Source organism: Monopterus albus, unplaced genomic scaffold (assembly GCF_001952655.1).
Source record: "Monopterus albus unplaced genomic scaffold, M_albus_1.0 scaffold403.1, whole genome shotgun sequence".
In the NCBI taxonomy this organism is placed as follows: Eukaryota; Metazoa; Chordata; class Actinopteri; order Synbranchiformes; family Synbranchidae; genus Monopterus; species Monopterus albus.
Window position 1 is genome coordinate 197,544 of NW_018128283.1, and position 22,437 is coordinate 219,980.

Consider the following 22,437-nt stretch of genomic DNA (forward strand, 5'->3'; position numbering starts at 1 on the left):
GCAGACAGTGGGTGGATGATGGAGGCTTTAAACCATGTGATGGAGCCCGACTGAAGCATGAGACAGATGATAAAAGTAGCAGGTTTAGACCCAGGCTGTAAAAACGCTGCTTTTGTCAGGTGTCCTCTTTTAGTCTTGCAGTTTGGAAATGTGAACATGTTCAGTGTCCTCTCTTCATCCCTGACTGCACATTTCAAGTCTCTAATGTAACATCTGCTGCCGACATAAACAAAGACCAGCGTGCGACAGCTGTGCTGCTTCTGCAGAGGAAATGTCACATCATCCGATCAAACTGCATCACATCCATCAGAGCAGAAGGCAGCACGTGTGCGAGGTGAAACGCACACCAGCAGGTGGAGGCAGGTTCGACTCCAGGCTGACGCATGCCGTCTGTCTGCGGATGAAGATCGAATCCGTGACCCTCCAGTCACCTGCCGTCAGACGATGTGACAGAAAGCTGCACACACACTGCTCCTGGCTTCCTGCTGCACTAAAACACTGTCAGAGCGAATCTCCTTCTGATTCTGTGGAGAGTCAAGCCGAGCAGTTTGAGAACTCGGGAGGGAAAAGCAAGTCAACATCAAATGCACATGAAATTATACAGTCAAGACCTTTTTACTGATACAGCCAGGGAAGCTGTGGAAGTACTGTCCCTTTAAAGACATTTTATCCAAGTAAATCAAATATCTGCTTGGATAAAAGTAGAGTAGGTCACTTACAGAGTAAAATTTACTCTGTTACACGTTTTAAAGTAAAAATGCTTTGAGTGAAAATAATGTCATGTGATTGATAATTAAATTAAAGATCTACAACATAAAGTGCATTAAAACACCAGCGTATTCTAGTGGGTCGTGTGCGTGTTGTCTGACTTAAGTTCTGGTAGTGGAAACGGGTTTCAGCAGTGAGCATCCCTCTCTGCCACTACTGGTACTGTTGGGTCACGGGTACAGTACAGTTGATTTTACTGCTGATACTTGTTGGCTTCATACCCACAGTCACGTTTCCGATGCAGAGCTTTTTCGTTCTACTTATGTAAGAAGGAACGTGGATTCTCTTCTCTGCGAGTCCTGCGCTGCGTTTGCTGTTTTCACTGTAACAACACTAAGCTGATTAAAGTGAGGGCAGATTGCAGGTGGATTACAGTGAAATAAGAGAAATGATATTCAAGTCTCACACAGATTTAACTTCCAACTGAAAGCAAATTTCTCTGATCCTTGCTGAGAAAGTTCACAGCAGAAAAATAAAGTCTGGATCTGAGTGTAAATGAGAAGAGGCATCAAATCACATGGACATAGGTGCATGTCTGCATGTCAGACCTGTTAAGAGTGAAAACCCAAACTAAATGGACACAAAATGCATTTGTTTCTATGCAGTTTGTCAGTAATTGGTCATTAATTGTGTCCTGCTGTGATTCTAATGACTTAAATTTGCTAATGGATCCACATGATTAGAAATTAAAGCTGAGGAGCAGCATTTCAAATAATAGTTATTTAATCCCTCACAGTCTTTTTACTGGATTACAGGGACCAGTGATGAGCAGAGGTGACGTCCCCACAGTCCCTCTGACAAACACCCTCCTCTCCCGTCTCAAACAACAAGTTACCAACGTGCACCATTTCGTCAAAGTGGTGAACAGATGAAAGAATAAAAGGAGAAACCTGTAACTGTCCCCCCAAGGTCATTTTCTTAGCATGAATTATGAGGACATCAGCACTGTGTTGAGGTGCAGGTCCCCATAAAACAATCACTGTGTTCATATAGAAATGACCAGACACAAGAATAAAAAGAGATGCAGATGACTGTGGTTTCTGAATCAAAACTCTGAGGCAGCTTATGGCCGTGGACGTCAGTGCTGTGCTGAGGTGTGTTGAGCAGAGGTAAAGAGTTTACTGACATGTTGACGGGCAGAGCACCCAGCTGTATTTCAGTGCAGGAGAAGCACATGTGTTCCCTTAGATAAACCGACAAAAGTTGAATTAACACAAACATTTTAAGGTATTAAATTCAAGCATTAATATGATGGCGTGCTGAAAAATGGCGTCAGTCTGACATGACTTGGCCCGTCTAGCAGCCCTGACCATGCAGCCTGAGTGGAGCAGTGGCACTGTTTACTCCTACAGAGCAGGCTGAACAGCCTCCAAGTATAAGCTTCCCACTGTGGAGCCAGGCAGCGTTTGCACTCTCTTCGTCACAGAGGAGTCAGATGCTTCCTCAGAGGTTGCTGGTTGCAGCCGCTGCAGGATGTTACTTTGTGAGGTGTCACCCGCAAAGTGGCAGAAATCCTCTGAGGAAGTTCCAGACAGCTCAGACTCTGCCTTTCTGCCTCTTAGTAGAGCGCTGTGGCGTGCAGGTTAATGCCTGTCTGAGTCTGGATGTCTCAAATACTTACGGTAAGAGGTGTAAGGTTATTCTACAGACATATTTGGCTTCTTTAAAGAGTGAAGAGAGAGCAGGGGATGGAATGGAGTTAAATTTAGTCCCAGTCTGGAATCATTTGTTTAATTAGTGTGATACAGTGAGACACAGGCTCAGCAGATGACATCAAAACAAATGAAAAGTGTTGAAACATAGTGATTTGATTTGAAACTTTACAATAAAATGGATCAGTCAGGTCATTTTTTGTTTGTGTGAAGTGCCTGCTCAGTTTGTCAGCAGCTGAACTGGTCACCGCAAACCTCCAGGGAGTCAGGACCACTTTCAGTTTTAAGTGCATTTCTGCAATGTGAGGACATTTTGACAGGTCCTCACTGTTTCCACACACTTTTTAAAAGTCCAGACTTGGTTTTAACATTCAGGTTAGAACTAGGTGTAGGGTGAGCGTTCTTAAGAAGTGCTTAAGATGGAGCTGTGGTCAGCTTCAGAGCCGATGATTACATTAAACTTTATTGATCCCTGTGGACAAATCGAAGTCAAACAGCAAGACGACACAGCCTGAAGAAATGTGATGGAGAGGTGCAAAAACTACCCAGGGTCTGGGTGATGGACTTCGCTTCGGATTTGAGATGACTTGAGTTTATGGAGACGGAAACACCGATAATGTTGAATAATAGTTCTGGTATTGTTTTGGCTGTGGAATCCCATGTTCCCTCTCTGTCCAACAGTCCCTCCTGTGGTGGAGCCGGTGCATTTGGAGATCCGTCAGGCTCTCGGCCGGGCGTTCGGCCTCACCTGTCGCCTGCTGCGAGCTCACCCTGCCCGCCTCCTGCGATACGAGTGGAAGCTGGGCTCCCGCCTCCTCACCATCGGGCAGCTTGGCGATCAGCAGGACGAAACCAGCTACAATGTCAGAGCTCTGAACCGAGAGGGCTACGGAGAGTACACCTGTGACATCACCAATGAGGCCGGGGCGGGCCGCTGCACCTTCCTAGTCACAGGTGAGTTAGCTTCACTGAGGCATTATGGGACTTTGTGTTTGACTTGGTTAGATGTCCTTATTCCGGACAGATTGTTTCCCTGTGTGGAGTCACAGATGATCACACGAAATGAACAGACACCTGACTTGTCTTCGAATGGCTTGAGTCTTGACTTGAATGACTTAAGACTTAATTTGTACATGTCTCAGACAAGACTTGACTTGAATGACTTGAGACAACCAGACTTGACTAAAACTTGTGACAAGACTTTATTTGGACTTGTCTCAAAAAAAGTGAGACTCCATTTGGAGTTGTCTCGAAATATTATAGACTTTACTGGGACTCGTCTCTAATCAGTTAATTCAACTAGAGTCGACTAGAACATTTCTTAAATTGACTTCGTTTGGAATTGTCTCAAATGTCTCTGAGTTGTATCAAAAGACTTGCAGATTCCTCCGCACAACGAGACTACGCTAGTTTTTACTTAATTTGTCTTAAGCTACTTGAAACTTCATCTGGAATTCTCTTGAATGACTTGAGACCAAACTTGACACCGAGTCACGTCTTGTCTTGTTTGGTCTTGTCCTTGATCAGAAATGGGCTTGTTCTCAATGACTTGAGACTTGCCCTGAGAAAACTTGAGACTTAAGAAGACTTAGCACCCGCCCCACCAGACTTTGTTTACTCCTACAGAGCAGGCTGAACAGCCTCCAAGTATAAGCTTCCCAGTTGAACCAGATCCTGTCATGCAGCCGCTAATGGGAGGTGTGATGGGACTGTTGGCTGTTCTCCAGCTCCAAGTGTTTACATTTAGGGGATGAGAGAACGACAGTTAACTGCAGCTGATCTCCTCTTTAAATCCTGAACGCTGGCAGACAGAAGCATCGCAGAGCGTTTCCTCAGGGGAGTGTGAACGTCATAAATAATGTGCTGAGCTCCAGGAAGCCTTCAGATCCTCTTGCACAGCTGACAGCAAACACTTCACTCTCAGTTAAAAAACTTTCCGGCTGCCTTCTCTCTGCTGCTGGAATAACAGCCGAGGGTTTTAAAACCTAATGTAACAGACCTGTAGGACAGTTTCACCAGTGTCTGACAAAGGCTGTATGTTTGTGCTTCTGCTGCATGTGTTCTGGCATCTTTCTACATTATTTAAAGGACCATATCTGTGTCTTCTCTGAAAAGCTTTGTGTGTATTTTTCCATCAAGTGGTGGAGGTCCACGTGGAGGTCCACGGCATAGAGCAATAAGCTAAACCAGGCTCTGGATTCACACGCATTACAGTGAGGACACCACATTGAGTGTTGCTGTTAGTCCCTGGATGGAGTTTGTGGGAAGTAACATCATCACCGGCTGCGTCCTTTAACTGAGTGGAGTGTCAGACTGTGAACAGCAGGCATCACACACGAATCGCTCCCTGACTTGTATCTCCGACCTCTCCTGATGAAAGCTCCCCTGCACAGACGCCCTGTCGGCGCTGCGAGCCTCCTCCTGTAAAACTGGTGGCCACGTTAAGCCTCTTATCAAAGCCGGCCGCTGAGCTGCAGCGAGTTCTGCAGGCAGCAGCAGAAAGCGTTTGTAAGCTGAGGATGGAGAGCTGATGGAAAATGATGGCGATTATGTCGAGCTTGTTGCTGCTGATGTGAGGTTTGTGTTGCTAATGAGGTGCGAACATGCCTGTGGCATTTTAAACCTCGCTCATCCTGCAGCAGCCAATGAGATGACAGCAGAGCTCCAGAAGAAGCTGACAAGAGTAGAGAGCGTGACGCCGAGGTGTGAGACAAAACCTGCACATGATGACACAGCACAATGTCACACTGTTCCTCACACCTTCAGAGGGAGGCAACAAGAAAAGCTCAGTGTCGGGCTTAATGTCTGTGTCTCAGGTGAACTTGGAAAAGAGATTGTACACAGACAAGGCAGAGCCTCTGAGGTTCGCACTGAGCTGGTGTGTGACAGATTGAGCCACGGAAGAGGCTTCTTGTTGATTTGTGTGTGCGAACTATCTTGGTCCACCTCGACATTATTCATGTGCCCATCACTCTGAGTGATGGACATCATGTGTTACCCGGACTAAAACTTGGCCAGTGTTAAAGCTGTGTCAGCTAGAGGATGGTTAGAGAGCTCTGAACCAGAACTGTTTGATTTGGCTCATTAAGGCTAGTGTGGGAGCTCAGTCAAACTTTAGTGCCGACCGAACTGTGCAGACATCTTCTCTCCACCCAGAATGATACTACAAGCACCCAGACTGCTCACAGACTAGGAATCTAAACTATGCACCGTACTGTGTTTCACATGCTTGGTATTCTCACACAGGACTGGTTCATGTTCATCTCCTGTCTTGCAGACAGGAGAAGTTCTTTGAAACCAGATGGCCTCCCGTGTGTCCTGAGGAGGAAACTTGCCCCCCCGGTGTGGCTCACTGGGTGGGGTTTAATAGCTGGGGGACAACAGTGGAGGTCTGCAGCACAGAGCGATGAGCTGGACCAGGGTACTGGTTACAGGCTCAGGATGTGAACATATTTAGTTACAGGTGGTCTGGGAGCGTGGGTCCGGTTTGGGTCCACTGAATCTGTTGTAGACCCCCCCTTAGCACCAAGTCACCACTACAGGACCGGTGAAAACCTTGTCCTGAGGGTCCGGGCTGGAATGTCTTGTTTGATTGCCATGAATCAGTGGAGGCATCGCTGTGGGGACACACCAGAGACAGTCTTGAGTCTGTGTTTGTTGTTACCTGGACCTGGATCCAGTTTTGTGTGACCTCTGACCCCTGTGTCTCTTCAGGCAAAGCCTACACTCCAGAGTTCTACTACGACACCTACAGTGCTCTGTGGCAGAATAGGCCCCGAGTGTATGGCTTCAAGCTGCAGTGGACTCAGATGAGGCCCAACACTGTGGACCGGATCCTGGCCTACAGACTCGGCATCCGCCAGGTCAGTACACGAGTTACCACCAGAAAATGTTTGTTTGACAAGGTGAGCAGCTGCTTTAGGAAACAACTGTGACTTTTTCACAATCAGTATTATGTTTGTGAGGAATTTGTCCAGATTGACATCTTCAGTAGGAGCCAAGAGAGAGCCACAGACAGGAAGCCAGAAAGTCCTGAGAGGTCAACTAGCACACTGCTGATATCTGAGGAGAAGGCAGACTTACACTTTAATACAATACTTATTATAATCAGAGCGAGATTGTTTCTTAAAATGTGGGACTGTTCCTTTAATCCTCCTCTCTTAAACCACATCGTGCCTGTAGCAGCTTTAGCTTGCTCAGTGGCAGATCAGAGGCTGATCAGGGTCCTGACCGTTCACAGACCTCAAAACACTCGGCGGTTGGCAGAAGCCCTGTTTGAGAATTTAGGAGACAAATAAATAAAGTTATGAGTTAAAAACGAAGGGTTGTCTGGTTCCATCAGAGATCGAACATTGCTCATGGTTTATTCAGCAGTTCGTGGAAAGACGTACGTTTTCTTTCCTCACGTACTGATCAACACAGAGAAAAAGACTTTATTAGTCTAGTAATCCAGTGTTATTCATCTCCTAACTTACATTTTCCATATTGAGGTTTATGTAGTGTTAAGCACTGTGTCATAAATGTGACAAACCAGAGAACGAGGTCTTTGTTTGCTGGAGCTGATAAACTTTAATGAAGGCAGTAAAACTGGTCCCAGAGCTTTATGACCCAGTAACAATACTCAGACCGAACAGGAATGGTGTGTGTAAAACTGTGCCGGTGCTTAATGTAACGAGCTCACATCCAGCAGAAGCGTGCATGTGGCCCGTCTGCATATTTACAGAGTGTGGAAGCTGTTGGGTGGAAAGGCTCAGTGCAAACACTGTTCCTACTCAGCTCACCTTTGTTCAGAGGAGGAGTCTGCAGAAAGTCACTGATGTTTAAAGCTTAAAGTTGTTTTCTGGTCATTCACAGAGTTTGAGAAAGAGGTTTAATCAACACTGTTCTGCTCCTGTGTATGTGGAGGTTATGTTACACATACATTGGAAGTGTAAAAACTGTCCTCACAAAGAACTGAATGCACGAGGCCCCTGGCTGAGGGATCTGTAAAACAACTGATCATCCAGTTCCCAGGAAAGCAGTATAGGGAATCGCAGAGCACGTGACCCTGCTGATGTCCTGCACATGTCCTGTCCCTGCTGCGGTGACGTAATGGGACTACTGCAGTGGTGGTGTGTGGGAGACATTCAGACAGACACAGTGCTTCTGTCTTTGTGGGGACCAGTTGTAGTTTTAGAGCTTATGAGGACATTGTTGCAAAATGATGTTAATTAGTTTTCTTCCTTAAATGGATGTTTGAGGATTTAAGGGGTAAAGTTGTGATCAGGTTTAGGTTAGGAACGTAAAGGTCCTCATAAGTATAGGCAGAACAGCCCGTGTCCCAGTAACGTCTCTGATACTGGATCATAGTGACTAATTACTGTGTCCATCACTTTAATGCTGCAGCTGGTAAAGGTGGAGCTGATGGTAACTACCTTATATACTTATACTGGGAAGTACTTTCCATCCTGCTGGGTAGCTGGTGGATTTCCTACTGGGATCAATAGAGTCTGATGGTTCTACTGGGTTTGGTTTGATTCATCTGGTTCTGGACCTGAAGGTATCAGGTACATGTAGTGTAGTGAAAAGTACACGGTTTGTCTCTGACATGGAGTGAAGTCACAGGATGAAGGAGCAGGATGTGGAAATACTCAAAGTACAGATTTCTCATGAGTGTACTTCAGTACAGTACTTGAGTAAATGTACTTAGATACTTTCCACCGGTGCTGACACATACTGTCATCTTGGATATGATCCTGAAGCTCCTGCAGCATCGGCCTGAGAGAACCGAGAGGCGGAGGAGGAAGGCTTGTTGCCATGGTAACCCGTCTGTCTTCATTCATAGAAACCAGTGTGCTGCAGGGAGGAAGTGCTGATGAGACAGAAAATGATGAGAAGAAGAAGAGGGGAAGTAGACAGATGCTTCTCAAATGTGTGGTAACAGACCAGAGCTACAGACTCTTGGCTGCGCAGTTAACTTTGTGATAAAGTCACGAATTCTGAAATGTGAGGCCCGTCAATGTTCAACAAACGGTGTGAGAAGCCAGTGGAGCAGTGTAAACACAACAGACACCAGTGGCTCCGTGCACAGCGACGCCGTTCTCAGCCTTTGCTGGAAACAAACAGCCTCCCATGTTTCCTGAGGAGGAAACCTGCCCCCCAGTGCAGCGGTGTGTCTCGCTGGGGGGGTCTAATAGCTGGTGGACAACAGTGGAGGTCTACGGCACAGAGCGATGAGCTGGACCAGGGTCTGGACTCACACACATTACAGTAGACACCACTTTCACTGGTGCTGCTGGTCTCTGGACGGGGTTTGTGGGGAACGACAGACAAAGTCACAGCTGTTGTCCTTCAATGTTTTCTGCGTTTCAGATGGGTCAGTCTCGCTGGTGGGAGCAGGAGATTCCCATGGAGGGGCACATCCAGGATGGAGAGCTGTTGACCTACAACCTGACTGAACTCGTCAAACCTGAGTCCTACCTGGTCCGCCTCACCCCCATCACCCGCTATGGAGAGGGGGACCCCACTGAACGCATCATCACATACAGCGGTATGTTGTCATTTACCACCTCCTGTTTTTTGTTAGCACCATGTTGTGCTAACTTAAAGGGCCAGTTCCCCCAAATGCCAACAAAGCCCTGACCACTCCCAGAGGAGGTGGTGGGCTGCAGATAGTTCAGTTTTTATCTTCTGCCACTGGCTCAGTGTGATGGAGGTACTGTCAATGGGGTGGGCATTGTGCAGCTGAGCTGGAATGTGACTACAGAAGAAAAAACATCAGTAATTAAAACTAAAAGGTATCATAGAAAAAACACAGTCCACAAAACCAGAGACATTAAACATTGTTCACCACTGCACACCTGTGGTCACACTACAAACCAGCTGACAGAGGCTTCAGGTGGCTTATAGTGGTGAAAGGTTGGTGACAGCAAACTGTCAGCAGAACTGAACTTGGCCTGAACAAGCTGGACAATGTTACAGCAGCTCATCACTAAGTGTTTGTGTAAAGTCCTTCTAAAGTTTTTATTAAATTACCGCGCTTCAAGCTTATTTCACTAAATTGTTTTGTAAATACGAGGTAACAGTTGATCTCTGTGCAGTAACTAGTTTGTTGTGTAAATTTCCACTTAGTAAAGCCTTCTGTTGCACCTGGTCTGTGTGTGACCTTACAGCACCACATGCTGGTGCAGCTGGCTCTTAACCAGTTATTCATACCGTTTGTGTGCTCATCCCAGAACATTTGGGACATTTCAGTGGTTTTGTCCTTGGAAATGTGTTTATTTGATGCAGTGTTCTGTGGTTTCTGTCTATTTGTGCACAAGCCACCTCACTGCTTCTCTTTGTCAGATCAAAAAAATAATACAACTAAAACTAGAACAGAATAAAAAACTGTTGAGCTGTCACAAAAATCCTGTTGGGAATTTAAAAACATCTTGACTGCAGAGACGTCAAAGTAAAATAGAAATAAAAGCAGCAGTACAGAAGTGAAATGAGGACAAACAGGGAGAAATGTGGCGGCCGACGAGGACACGCAAACACTGACATCAAAATCCAAGACGACCTCAACGTGAACTGGTCTGCTCTGTGATGTTTGGACAGACTGTCAGTGAGCGCCTCGTCGCCCTCGCCTCGTCGACTTCGTCTTGTTGCCCTCTCATCATCGCCCTCTTGTCGTCCTCGTTGCCCTTGCCTCGTCCTGGTCGTCACGTCGCCCTCGCCTCATCACCCTCATCGCCCTCATCTTCCTGGTCACCCTCTCCTTGTCACCCTTGCCTCGTCCTGGTCATCATGTTGCCCTCGTCTCGTCGCCCTCATCTCCCTCATCACCCTCTCCTCGTTGCCCTTGCCTCATCACCCTCATCGCCCTCATCTTCCTCGTCACCTTCTCCTTGTGGCCATTGCCTCGTCCTGGTCATCATGTCGCCCTCGTCTCGTCGCCCTCATCTCCCTCTCCTGGTCCTGGTCATCATGTCGCCCTCGCCTCATCGCCCTCATCTCCTTGCCCTCATCTCCCTCGTCACCCTCTCCTTGTCGCCCTTGCCTCGTCCTGGTCGTCACGTCGCCCTCGCCTCGTCGTCCTCATCTCCCTCGCCTCGTTGCCCTCATCTCCCTCTCCTCGTCGCCCTCATCTCCCTCGTCACCCTCGCCTCGTCGTCCTCATCACCCTTTTTTTGTCCTGGTCCTCACGTTAACCCCCCGCAGCAAACAAGCAGGGTTCAAACAGGAAGTTCAGGCATCTCAGCAGCCTAAGCCGTAAGCGTAAACTGCCCAACCTAACAACACTCAGTTTGGTCACATGACCATCTGACATGTGTCAAGCAGCTGCACAACTTTGTTCAGAGTAAAGTGAAGTCAACACAACACTTCAGCGTGCGCTGCTGCTGCGTTCAGGTGCTGCAGGGACTCAAGGAACTGATGGGGAAACGGACGTTCCTGCTTTAAACACATGCAAACACATCTTCTGTGCACAGGCTGATGACTTATTTATATTTAAGTGTAACCCGGGCCTAGCACACTGTAACCTACGTGTACAAATACCCGACTAGGTATCTTTTTCTAGAAAGAGCGACGAGGGAAAATATCACAGATCACAGAGTTAACTTGAACCACACATATGGTCACCCTCTCCTTGTCACCCTTGCCTCGTCCTGGTCATCATGTTGCCCTCGTCTCGTCGCCCTCATCTCCCTCATCACCCTCTCCTCGTTGCCCTTGCCTCATCACCCTCATCGCCCTCATCTTCCTCGTCACCTTCTCCTTGTGGCCATTGCCTCGTCCTGGTCATCATGTCGCCCTCGTCTCGTCGCCCTCATCTCCCTCTCCTGGTCCTGGTCATCATGTCGCCCTCGCCTCATCGCCCTCATCTCCTTGCCCTCATCTCCCTCGTCACCCTCTCCTTGTCGCCCTTGCCTCGTCCTGGTCGTCACGTCGCCCTCGCCTCGTCGTCCTCATCTCCCTCGCCTCGTTGCCCTCATCTCCCTCTCCTCGTCGCCCTCATCTCCCTCGTCACCCTCGCCTCGTCGTCCTCATCACCCTTTTTTTGTCCTGGTCCTCACGTTAACCCCCCGCAGCAAACAAGCAGGGTTCAAACAGGAAGTTCAGGCATCTCAGCAGCCTAAGCCGTAAGCGTAAACTGCCCAACCTAACAACACTCAGTTTGGTCACATGACCATCTGACATGTGTCAAGCAGCTGCACAACTTTGTTCAGAGTAAAGTGAAGTCAACACAACACTTCAGCGTGCGCTGCTGCTGCGTTCAGGTGCTGCAGGGACTCAAGGAACTGATGGGGAAACGGACGTTCCTGCTTTAAACACATGCAAACACATCTTCTGTGCACAGGCTGATGACTTATTTATATTTAAGCATCCCTCTGTTGTTGCTGTGCATTACCTTTGGGTCTGACACGTGACTACAAAGTCTAAGGTTATAACATTTTCCACCCAAATAAAAGCAGCTGGCTCTGCTTCATCTGAGTGGACCTCCCACCTGCTTGTTCTTGTCCTGCATTGTGGAAATTCTTCCTCTGTTTGGATCTGAAGACTCAAAAACTGTGATGACTCATCTGTTTAATTCACGTGGAGAGTGGGGCTGTGCTGTGCTCTGACAGGCTTCTCCCTGCATTCATACCATCACAGAAACAGGAAACACCCTCTGCTGACCGAAGGGAAACACATTTACACTCCAGCTGTTCATTGTTCATCCTGTGTTGCTGCAGGTGCTTCCTTTAGGCATCAAACCCCACCTGTTCTGTTCATCTTGGCATCCTCCCAAACAACATCTACCCAGTAGAGGTCCTCGTGCTAAACGCTCGACTGGACATTAGGGACCCTTAGGTTTCCATTCATTCCTTTGTTCACTGGAGGAATTAGTTGGCTGTTTGACATGACTACTGGCTGGAAAAACCCTTCTTCTAACCTTGGCTAGGCAGCAGGTGGGGCTGATTTAGAGACCGTACTTTGACAACACAGGGTGGAGAAGCTGGAATAACAACAGGAGGCTGTAGGCAGCAGAGGTTCATTCATGGAGGAGGTTGTAGCTGAGGGATACCACATTACCGCTGGGGTTATCGGACCGTGGGGGAAATCTGAGATCATGCAGGTTTAACTTCATTTATAACTTCAGCCTGGGTTCAGTCAAGTTTCACAGCTGATTGAACTGTGTAGTTTGGTGTTGGTCCATGAGAGCTGTCTGATGTTGTGTTGACATGCTGCCTCTATGGCTCTAAGCACGGGCGCTTTCAAACCTGGTGTACAGTGACGCCTCTTTCATTTCCACCAGTTCAGGTTGAACTAGTTATCTGTATGTTGAGAAGCAAATGTTACAGTGAGGAGAAGCCTTGCAGAGCTCCTCTTTTCTTTGCTCCTGGTGTTTGTCTGATAATGGGAGCTGTTCTTTACACTGTCCCAGATCTGTAGCACTAACTCAGCAGGCACTGATAACCCGCCGTGACACCACACACACCACACCTCCTCACAAACACTTGGGTTAACTTAAATGATTGTCTCTAAATCCTCTATCAGTCCTTAGATTGATTTGCTTCCTTCCAGCCAGACATTGGTTTTCATTTATCTCTGTGAAAGTGAACCTGCAGAGAAGATCCATCACACAAACACTCCCAGCCAAACATGCTTCATCAGGAGTCAAAGTATTGATGATGCAGGATGTGACCTGTCAGTACTGGATCATTGTTATTGATGCATTAACGTGTGAGTGTGTTTTGGTCGAGGTGGTCTTGAAAATGGCCCTCACAGTGACAGGAGTACAAGAACGCACACTCTCAGACAGCTCATCAGTGAAGGCTGGTTTATAACGAAGCAGAGGCTCGTCGCCAAATGACGCGGCAGCTGTTCACACATTCACACTGTGTGTGTGTCTGACATGGGGTGTAATTACCTCTCTCTGAATATCTGATTCAGATGATACTGTGGGTATTTTAAGATGCAAAGCCACGACAGAGGAGAGTGGACACAGGTTGTTCATTAGAAATCATAGCTTCAACACTTCACATGTTTTTTAGAAGTGGTGGAGCGCCGCCCCAGTACCGTGACGTGGTGGGTCAGATTCCCGCTTGCTGCCACCTTTGAACGTTTTTGACTCTTTCTGCATCATAAATGTTGACGCGACCTCTTCTCCTGTTGGTCTAACAGTTCTTTTCCTTTGTCCCTCCACAGCTCCTGTTAACCCACATCTCAGTAAGTACCTGTGTGCACTGACACACATGACGTCACCTCCACATGGTGTCACCCGATGCAGCATGCACACGCACTGAAGCACATGAAACAGTGCTGAAATCAACCGTGTCCCAAAGTAACTGCCTCAGAAGAATTACATCTGTGTGCTGATCATTTGGACTGATGCTGTTCTCTCTGCAACTTTCATCAACATAATGGCTTCATCTGCGTTTCATTAGTTCTGATGTTCCCATATAATCCACTCACGGCAACCAAAGGATGGTGGACGTGTTTTTGTTCTGTTGAGGCAAAACAAAGCTTTTTGTCGATAGAGATAAATGTTGAAAAACAATTTAAATAAGAAACAAGATGTGTATATTTATATTTTATCCAATATATGGAAACTCATGCACTGAAGCATCAAATTTGTGTGTGTTCAGGGGAGTTCCAGTGCGGTTTCGAGGACGAGGCGTTGTGTTTGTTCTCTCAGGACAAAACTGATGAGTTTGACTGGACACGTCACAGCGCCGCCTCACGAGATACCAAATACACCCCAAACACCGGGCCGAGCTGCGACCACAACGGTTCCAAGCAGGGTACAAACACACACACACGCACACACAAGCACAATACGGCTTCATTTACACCCAAGGCCCGTTCTTCTCTTGCTCTTAGCCCTGTTTCTCTCCTGTTGGCCTCCCACCAGCTGTCCAACACGTTTATCTCATGAAAAGAAAAACCCAGTTGCCACTTGATAACCACTGTCATGATACTGGTTTTCCAGGGTCACCAGTATCAGGCTCAAGGGAGCCGGTAACCAGCTGAGTTATTATCTATGTCCTGTCTGGACCACCGCTGCTCTTCCTCTTGTTTCTTCTGTCTTTGGAGGAGTTTGTCCTGGTCTGATCCGAGCTCAGCTTTGTACAGATTGTTAAAGGCTTTTAGTGAGATTTAATGGGGGCTCTGGTACCACTGGACAAAGCCAGCCTCTTCATGCTAAGCTAATCAGCTGCAGCTTTACCTGGAGCAGACAGACAAAGTAGTAGCAGTCTGAACACCTGTCTCACCTCCAGAAAGTGGATGTATTTTCTAAAATATCCAAAACTGTTTTTTAAGCTGTGATTTCTGTGTCAGAGCGAGGAGATGTCAAATATCCTCCAAACTTCCTTTGTTCCTCCCAGTTTGCAGAGTGCTGGTCAGGAGGCAGCTGAGAACAGACACACATCTGACTTCCAGACCCTAACCCTGGCTCTGTCATGGCTCTGTTGACCGTGTGAACTTTACTTCTGTAGTGTGTTTTTGTGGTCCTTGCTGTTGCCTGCAGCTCTGACAGTAGGACGTGAGCTGAGGATTAAAACTGACACTGAGTGTTAAACATTTGTGCAGGACTGATGAGACGGGGACTGAACTGCCACTTACATGTGACGTTCAGGATGAACAATGCCACTCTCACCACAATACGAGGCTGAAAGATCGAAGCAGCAGCGAGGCAGCCTGAGGAGATGAGTCCTCGCTGACTGAATGAGAGCAGAGTGACAAACACGCTGCAGAGTTTTGTTCTGCTGCACAGTTTCAGGGAAGAAGCGGGAGAGAAACTGTGACTGAGAGCAAATATATCAGTGCAGAGGAAGCTCGCTGTGTTCGTATGGCATGTTTGGAAACAAACAGCATGAAACAATTAAAAACAGTGACAATAATATAGGTGAAAATAATGTTAATATAAAAATGTTAGACTTGAGAAGGTAGGCTCGCCCACAGTCAAACCCCAGGTGTTTTAAAATAACCGTTCTGGGATCAAGAAACACAAGTGGATGCAAAACGTGAAGGAGCAAACTGCTACACTTTTTTTTCAATCTGTGAAAACATCATAATTATAGAAAGTGACTTTGTAAAGAATATGAAGTGACCAGTAGTGTGTAAAGTTAAAATACGTTAAATTAGCTTCCTAGACGTAGAACGTCTGGGAATCTGGATTTTACTGATGAAATGTTTTTTCTCTACAGCTTAATGTCTAAAAAATGATGACGAGGCAGAGACAGAAGGAACCAGTGCTAACAGCAGTCACAATGGAAATGCATTTCTACCTTTACTGTGTTTTTGGATGAATTAAATTGTTTACCAGGACAGGTGTCTGCAGCCTTGTACCTCTATAACTGTGAGCCCTAAGTATAGAAGGAAATGCTATAAGCTGGAGAGCAGTTAGCTAGCTAGAATATTTATCAGTCAAATTGATCAGAAGCTAAAAACAGCTCACTGTTTCACAGTCAGACACATGGTGGTTTAATTTGGTCGAGTCCTTAAATAGAAGAACAAACGCCTCCAAAAGGGAAATGTCATCACATGAACACTGTCTGATAAGTTGCCACATTTTCCAATGACGTTTGGCACTTCCCTCTACAGGCAGAACAATTAGCAGGAAAAAAACAGCATGTCACAAACACAAGCTGACTATAAAACGACTGTCAGAGTGACTTTCACAGCCTGAGCAGCGAGACCAATGTCTGACTGAATTATCTGTGTACTGCCAACTACTAACCAGACGCGTTAGTAGGCGTCGTAAGCCAGTCTGTCAAATTGTCCACTGTGCTTTTAGTCAGATAAAAACAACTTCAGCATCTGTCCCTGAGCTAAGATAGTTGGCACATAGTGACATCTGACAGTTTCGTATGTAAATTTTACTTCTGAACACTCAGTGTAGTTTGTCTCCTTGACAAGCTCCAGTGCTTCACTGTGAGAGCAGCTATTGTTTTAGCACTAGAACATGTTAAAACCTTTGTCAGGGCCTGGTGACAGAAACAGGAGCAGGAGCTTCTTTTTGAAACTGCTGTTCAACAATGATAGAGGAAGAGCTCCATCAGAGGAGAGGGAGTACAGACTGGCGCCTACATCTGAAGACAGAGTAATGGGTTTTCTATACGTCGTGCTGCAGCCTCGGAGCTTATGCCGGTCTCGATGTTTTCTGTTAGGTGTTCACTATGAAAGCAAATCCCCTGATTTTGTATGTTAAATGTCCATTCATTTACCCAAGAATGTTATTGTTGTAAAAGTATTTTAAATGGAATTTGAAGGGATAATCTGTGGAAACATTAATGGATTGTAATGGGTTATATTAGAGTATTTATAAGAGATTTTAAGGATGTTTTGAGGGTTAACAATCCGTTGAAATTAAATTATTTTAAAATCATTTCTTAATTTATACCTTAAAAGGTTCTCAATTATTTACAATAATGAACATTCAGAGCCTGACAGTAATGTTGGCCCCACGCCCCCAGACTCACTGGTCCTGTGTCTATGGGAGGATGTACACACTGTGATGTCCTGCGGCCAGTTGCTGTCTCCGTCATCCAGCTGTGGTTGTGCTTTCAGCTGCACCGGCATGAAAACATCCACACAGCTACATGCAGAGTGTGAGTCACAACCTGTCGTCTAGGGAGGTCGCCTGCTGCAGCTCCTCCGGGCTGGAAGAGGATGAAGAATATTGTAATTGTCATAAAAATGGACATCGTCATGATATAAAAGCGCTTTTTTGAAAATTTCAATCATGAAATAAAAGCAGGCTTTTGAAAAGTGTATTAATTTAAAAAATGAACTCTAAGATTATGTTATGATAAAAATAAAGCTACTGTTGACACTAAGGACTTGGTAACCTCTGATCTGACCTCTGACCCAGGCCTGTGTCACTGTCGTCTTTCAGGTTTCTACATGTACATCGAGACGTCGAGGCCGAGGCTGGAGGGAGACAAAGCCCGGCTGCTGTCTCCCACCTTCAATATGAACTCCAAGACCAGCTCTGTCACCAACAACCCCACATACTGCTTCGCCTTCTACTACCACATGTACGGGAAACACATAGGTGAGACTCCAGCAGCATGACGTCTATCTCAGGTACAGGGTGTGATGACACACAGGGGTCTCGGAGGGTCGTCCCATTTCATAGGGGAAGATTTCTGCCACTAACCCGATTCAGAAGTAAGAAACGGCAGAGGACCTCGGAGCAGCACTAGGAGGACTCCTGGCGCTGAGGTAAGATCCCTGATTGTGTTGTTTCTGTCCTGCAGGAGCTCTGAACGTGTTCCTGCGTCAGAAAGCTCAGATGGTGACGGACACCTTGGTCTGGAGTCTGACCGGTAACCAAGGAGACCGATGGAGACAAGCCAAGGTCAACATCCACCCAACCGTAGCCTTCCAGGTACAAACCAGCTCACCACAGACCTCATCCACTTTAGTCCAGACCCTCTGCACTGAGGACTCTGTGGACAGGGGTGATTCATACTGTGACATGTTGGGAGTCGATGATTTTCATTGTCAGTTAACCTGCAGATTATTATCGATCAGTCATTTGGGATGTAAACTGTCAAAAATAGGGAAGACACCCTCCACAGCTGACTAAAGCCAGAGGAGACGCCCTCAGCTGTCTTGTTTTAGCCGAGCAACCGTTCACACACAGAAGGATTCGTTTACACCCTGTAGAGAAACGTTCACAGCTGAGAGGCTCTGACTCGGGAATGTTCATTTGGCTTGAAAAACAATCAGGTAATGGATAATATATTTGCTTATTAATTTTCTTTTGACAGGCCATTTTACTGATTACTATCTATTATTGCTGATTAATTAACCGTTTAAGCTCTCGTACTCCCTGTTGCGTTAGTCATTCAGATTCTCATCAAACCAGTATTTACACTCTATAATTATTGTTGTCTGTGTTAGTGATGAGTGACAGTCACTCTCCCACAGCTGGATCACAGCTGGGTCCAGCTGTGCTATCACAGCACTTCCTACTGCTGCTGCTGCACAACATTAAAACACTTCAGCTGACTTTTATTGTGAAGCAGTCACAGGAAACTGAAGTTAGTCATTTTGTTCGTTTTGCTACATCTACCTCTAAAACCACTAACAGTCATTTTTACTTGTGCTGCCCGTCCCTCTCTGTGCCTCTCTCAGCTTCCTGTCTCTTCTCTCTGGCAGATGGCGATGGAGGGAGTCCGAGGCTCTGGTATCGAGGGAGATATCGCCATCGATGATGTCACTATCGAGGAGGGCGAATGTAAAAACCCTCCACCCACTAGTGAGTTCGCCTGTGCTGTGGTAATTCACCTGTTGGAGGAAATGCTCTCCTTGTAACTGTTACACAGTTCCAAGGAGTGGTTATACACTCCTTTTTGTTTTAGAGGAATTTGTATTTAAAATGAGTTGAGTATTAACACCGTGCAAAATAGTTCCTTAACGCACTCTTAATTAATCCTTAATTTACCCCTAAAACAAGCGTTTAACCTAAAGGTGTTGGTATTTTAACAGATTTAAGGGAAAATGCTTCTCTTAAAACACCTGAGTGGCTCCAGAGTCATGTGACCTCTTTCCAGATTTACTCAGCCAAACTAATGGGGCAGAAACCCAAAATGAACTGGCCTAGGCCTGGTGAGAGGGGCATATGGGCAACTCAGACCTGGTAGATGCTCTAGGAGCACTGAAGGGGACAGCTGAGAAGAAGCTAGAGAAAATGGGAGATGTCATTTATGAGGATAAGGAGATAACCACCTCTATTGGCCAAGTATGTTACACACAAGGAATTTGTTTCCGGTATAGAACCGATGGCTGCCATCTGCGGTGCCACCTCAACCGATGGCTCTAACCATCGGGGGCAACGGGGGGGTTCAGTGTCTTGCCCAAGGACACTCCGACACGTGGACTGCCGGCACTGAGATTTGAACCTTCAATCTTCTGGTTGGGAGACGACTGCTCTACCCACCGCACCACTGTCGCCTCCCCAACATTTATGAATTTTTGAATTGATGAATACAAAGTGCAAAGGTTTGGAGCTTGAGTATAAATAAAGCAGCAGTGAAGTCAAGGTGGCAGCAGATTGATGTGCTGGTTCAACAACGACAGCTTAGAAAGCAGTGGAGGGTATTAACACGTTGCTAAATGACCTGAAATCTAGGTTGGCAAATCTAAGGAGAACAGAAAGGCTTAGGAAAGGTAGACAGAAAAGGAATGTGCTAGGGCAGTTTTTATAAGGATCCATATGCGTTCACCAAGGCACCATTTAGTAAGGAAAAGTAGCACCTCGAAAGTGCCTAGGAGACAACTAGAGGCGTACTTAGATGAGATGCATGCAGATGAAGGTAGGGACAGGAAGCTCGGTCTGCCAATAGATGTGGCCCCCACTGGGGCAGTAGAACAGCCTCTGAACACTAAAGCACCGACGCTGAGAGAAGTGGAAATTGTAGTTAGGCGAGCAAGAGCAGGATGGGCCCTCGGGCCTAATGGCGTGTCCTATAAGCTAAATAAACATGCTTCAGAGAAGTTGAGGTTTTTGTGGAGGCTTATCAGAGCAGCATGGATGAAGCAGCTCGTTCCTAAGCTATTGAGAAGAGCAGGAGGGATTTTTCCCCAAAGACAAAGATTCAGAAGTAAGTGTTAGGTTATTTCTTAGTTAGATAGATATGGATTAGAGATCTGTTGTATTAGAAGATGTTTAGTGCAGACAGGGTGACTAGTTTGATGTAACTATTAGCCTGCAGTAAAATTGCAGGCACGCCAAGGTTACAGGAAAAGAGCTTTTAGGGTCAACTGTAATGCTAGTCTTAATATTTGTCTTAAAGTGTAAGGTTATGTCCCATTGTTTAGATACACACCACGAAAACAACAGTCACGCACCTTGACTTTGCCTCATGTTTTGGCTAAACGACAGAGCAGCTGCAAAGCTTGCTTATCGGGTGGCGTCACGGTTTGACGCCCCTTGTAGAGATTTTCTTCCGTGTAGTAGCCCAGAGGTTGTCCAGTTATCTAGAAACGAATAAGCTCATTCAATGCCTCGGTGCGGAAAGCCGGAATGCCAGGTTTTTCTGGATGCATGGAGCACATAAGCATGATCTGCCATCAAATTCAGTCAGCAAAGAGGGAAAAACAGATTTGCATGAGGTGCTCTTAGATCTCTCTAATGCCTTTGCTCCTGTACCACATAGCCTACTGTGGGAAGCACTAGCTTATTTTAAAGTACCAGACTTAATTAAAGGGCTAGTGAGAGAATATTTTCAGGATATCCAGATGTTTCACTACCGCTTGGCAGCAACTGGAGATAGGTGCCATGGCAGGATGCAGTCTCACCGCTAGTGTTTATCATGGCAGTGGAGGTTATTTTTAGGGCATCTAGATGGGTCGCAGAAGGAGCGAGGCTTCTGTCAGGGCAACGGTTACCACCCATAGTCTTCTCTCTCTCGTTCCCCATGCAGATCTGAGGTCGCTCGCCCCACCCCCATTGCCCCATATATGGCAGCTGTGCATCACCCTGAGTCTGGGTCTGATTGGCCAGCAGAGGTGACACACCCCCCGCATCCCTTCCTCCACATCCACTGCTGTCACCCTCCACCCCCCAGCAATCAAAGATGTGAGCAGAGCTTCAGAGGGAATTCCTGCCAAGATGGCTGACACAAAGGCCAAAAGGTCACGTGGAGAGGTGAGGTTTGTTTACATCATAGGAAACAAACAGAGCCATGTGAACTCCTGTTTGCTTTAGCCTAGCTTAGCACAAAGACTGGAAACAGGGAAACTGTTAGCATAGCTCCATCACAAGAGGTAAAATCCACCGCCCACTGCCTCCACGTCTTTGATGTATGTGTTGTATCTTGCTGCTGAGCTAACCTACGGTCCACCTGTCGTGGGCTGAGATGCGAACTCTGGTTAAAACCACTGTCTCCTTTTTACATTTCTATTTCTTCACATGTTTGAATAACAGCATACAACATGTACATACAACAGCTTTATGAAGAATTAAATGACACCGACTGCTGCGGCACGCAAGGTCAGAGTCACATGACCAGGGGTTACCAGAGAAACAGCATCACCTGCTCTGAGTACCTTCTAAAGCTGTGCTCAGACAAAGGGTTACTTCTATTATTTGTCCAAATTTGACCTCTGGACTGTTTCTAACAGCAAATTACCACCTGTACAGACCATCACGTGTCTGCAGCTTCTCACTGCTGCAGTTTGAGGATTGTCACATCTCTGCAGTGAATCTTGTTGACCTTTGGGTTTCCACTCAGTGCCACCAAGCAAAGGGACAGGCGCAAAGTATGCACGCACGCTTTAGTAAGACAATGTTTCCTCAGAGGAAATCCCCACAGACAGACTGCAGCAGACATTGAAGAGGCTTTTGCCTGGGGCAAACCCACCAGCAGTGCCTCTGGTGTACAACCGGTGAACAAGGCCAGTGCTCCTCAGTGTACAACAACATGCATCATACTGAGCTCATACAGCTGTAAACATGTGTAATAAACCTGCTGCTGTAGAGAATCTGTTCGACAAAGCCCCCCCTCCCAGACGCTGCCCCATCTCACATTGCAACATGTAGCCTTTAGTTACTTATGTCGTGGCTAGAGTGTCATACCGACTAAATTCATTCATACAAACCATCCCAATTTAAAGGATCATTTAATATTACAATTATTCTGAATAGAGTAGTATTTAAACACATAATCTTGTAGTTAGGGAAACAGAGAACAGAGATCAGAGAACAGAGACTCTCCTCTTGCAATGGAATAGATAAAGCATAAGAAGATTGTCAGAGCACCAGTCAGTCAAGTCATTTGTTGTCAGTCTCGAGTCGGTTCCCCTGTCAGCCCCAGTCAGGCGTCGTCTCCCCCCAGCCCTCCAAGGCCGGGCTTGTGGTACACTGTTCACGGTAGCATGGTCATCCTCTCTCTTTCAGGCTCACTCTTTTATCAGCAGCTGCTGTTGCGTCAATTTCTGAACCTAGCTTCCTGTCTCCAGTTTCGGGAGAGAACACCCTGAGATGTACTTAAAAACAGGAAACATCTTGACCACTTACATAAGCCCATTGTCCAACTCACATGAACTTAATGAACCC

The 22,437-nt window shown here is 46.5% G+C and overlaps 1 protein-coding gene across 5 annotated transcripts in view; it reads left to right on the forward strand.

Moving 5' to 3' along the window:
- Positions 1-22,437, forward strand: part of mdga2a (MAM domain containing glycosylphosphatidylinositol anchor 2a) — a 62,499-nt gene that overhangs the window by 35,942 nt on the left and 4,120 nt on the right. For 2 of the 5 annotated variants that reach the window (XM_020586357.1, XM_020586358.1), the window contains exons 9-17: positions 3,102-3,374; positions 6,135-6,283; positions 8,772-8,949; positions 13,572-13,592; positions 14,012-14,167; positions 17,266-17,424; positions 17,630-17,760; positions 18,513-18,636; positions 20,804-21,027. In XM_020586357.1, coding sequence (XP_020442013.1) covers positions 3,102-3,374; positions 6,135-6,283; positions 8,772-8,949; positions 13,572-13,592; positions 14,012-14,167; positions 17,266-17,424; positions 17,630-17,760; positions 18,513-18,636; positions 20,804-20,892 — 1,280 coding nt within the window. In that variant the 3' untranslated portion in view covers positions 20,893-21,027. The other 3 variants (XM_020586359.1, XM_020586360.1, XM_020586361.1) reach the window with 3 other exon arrangements.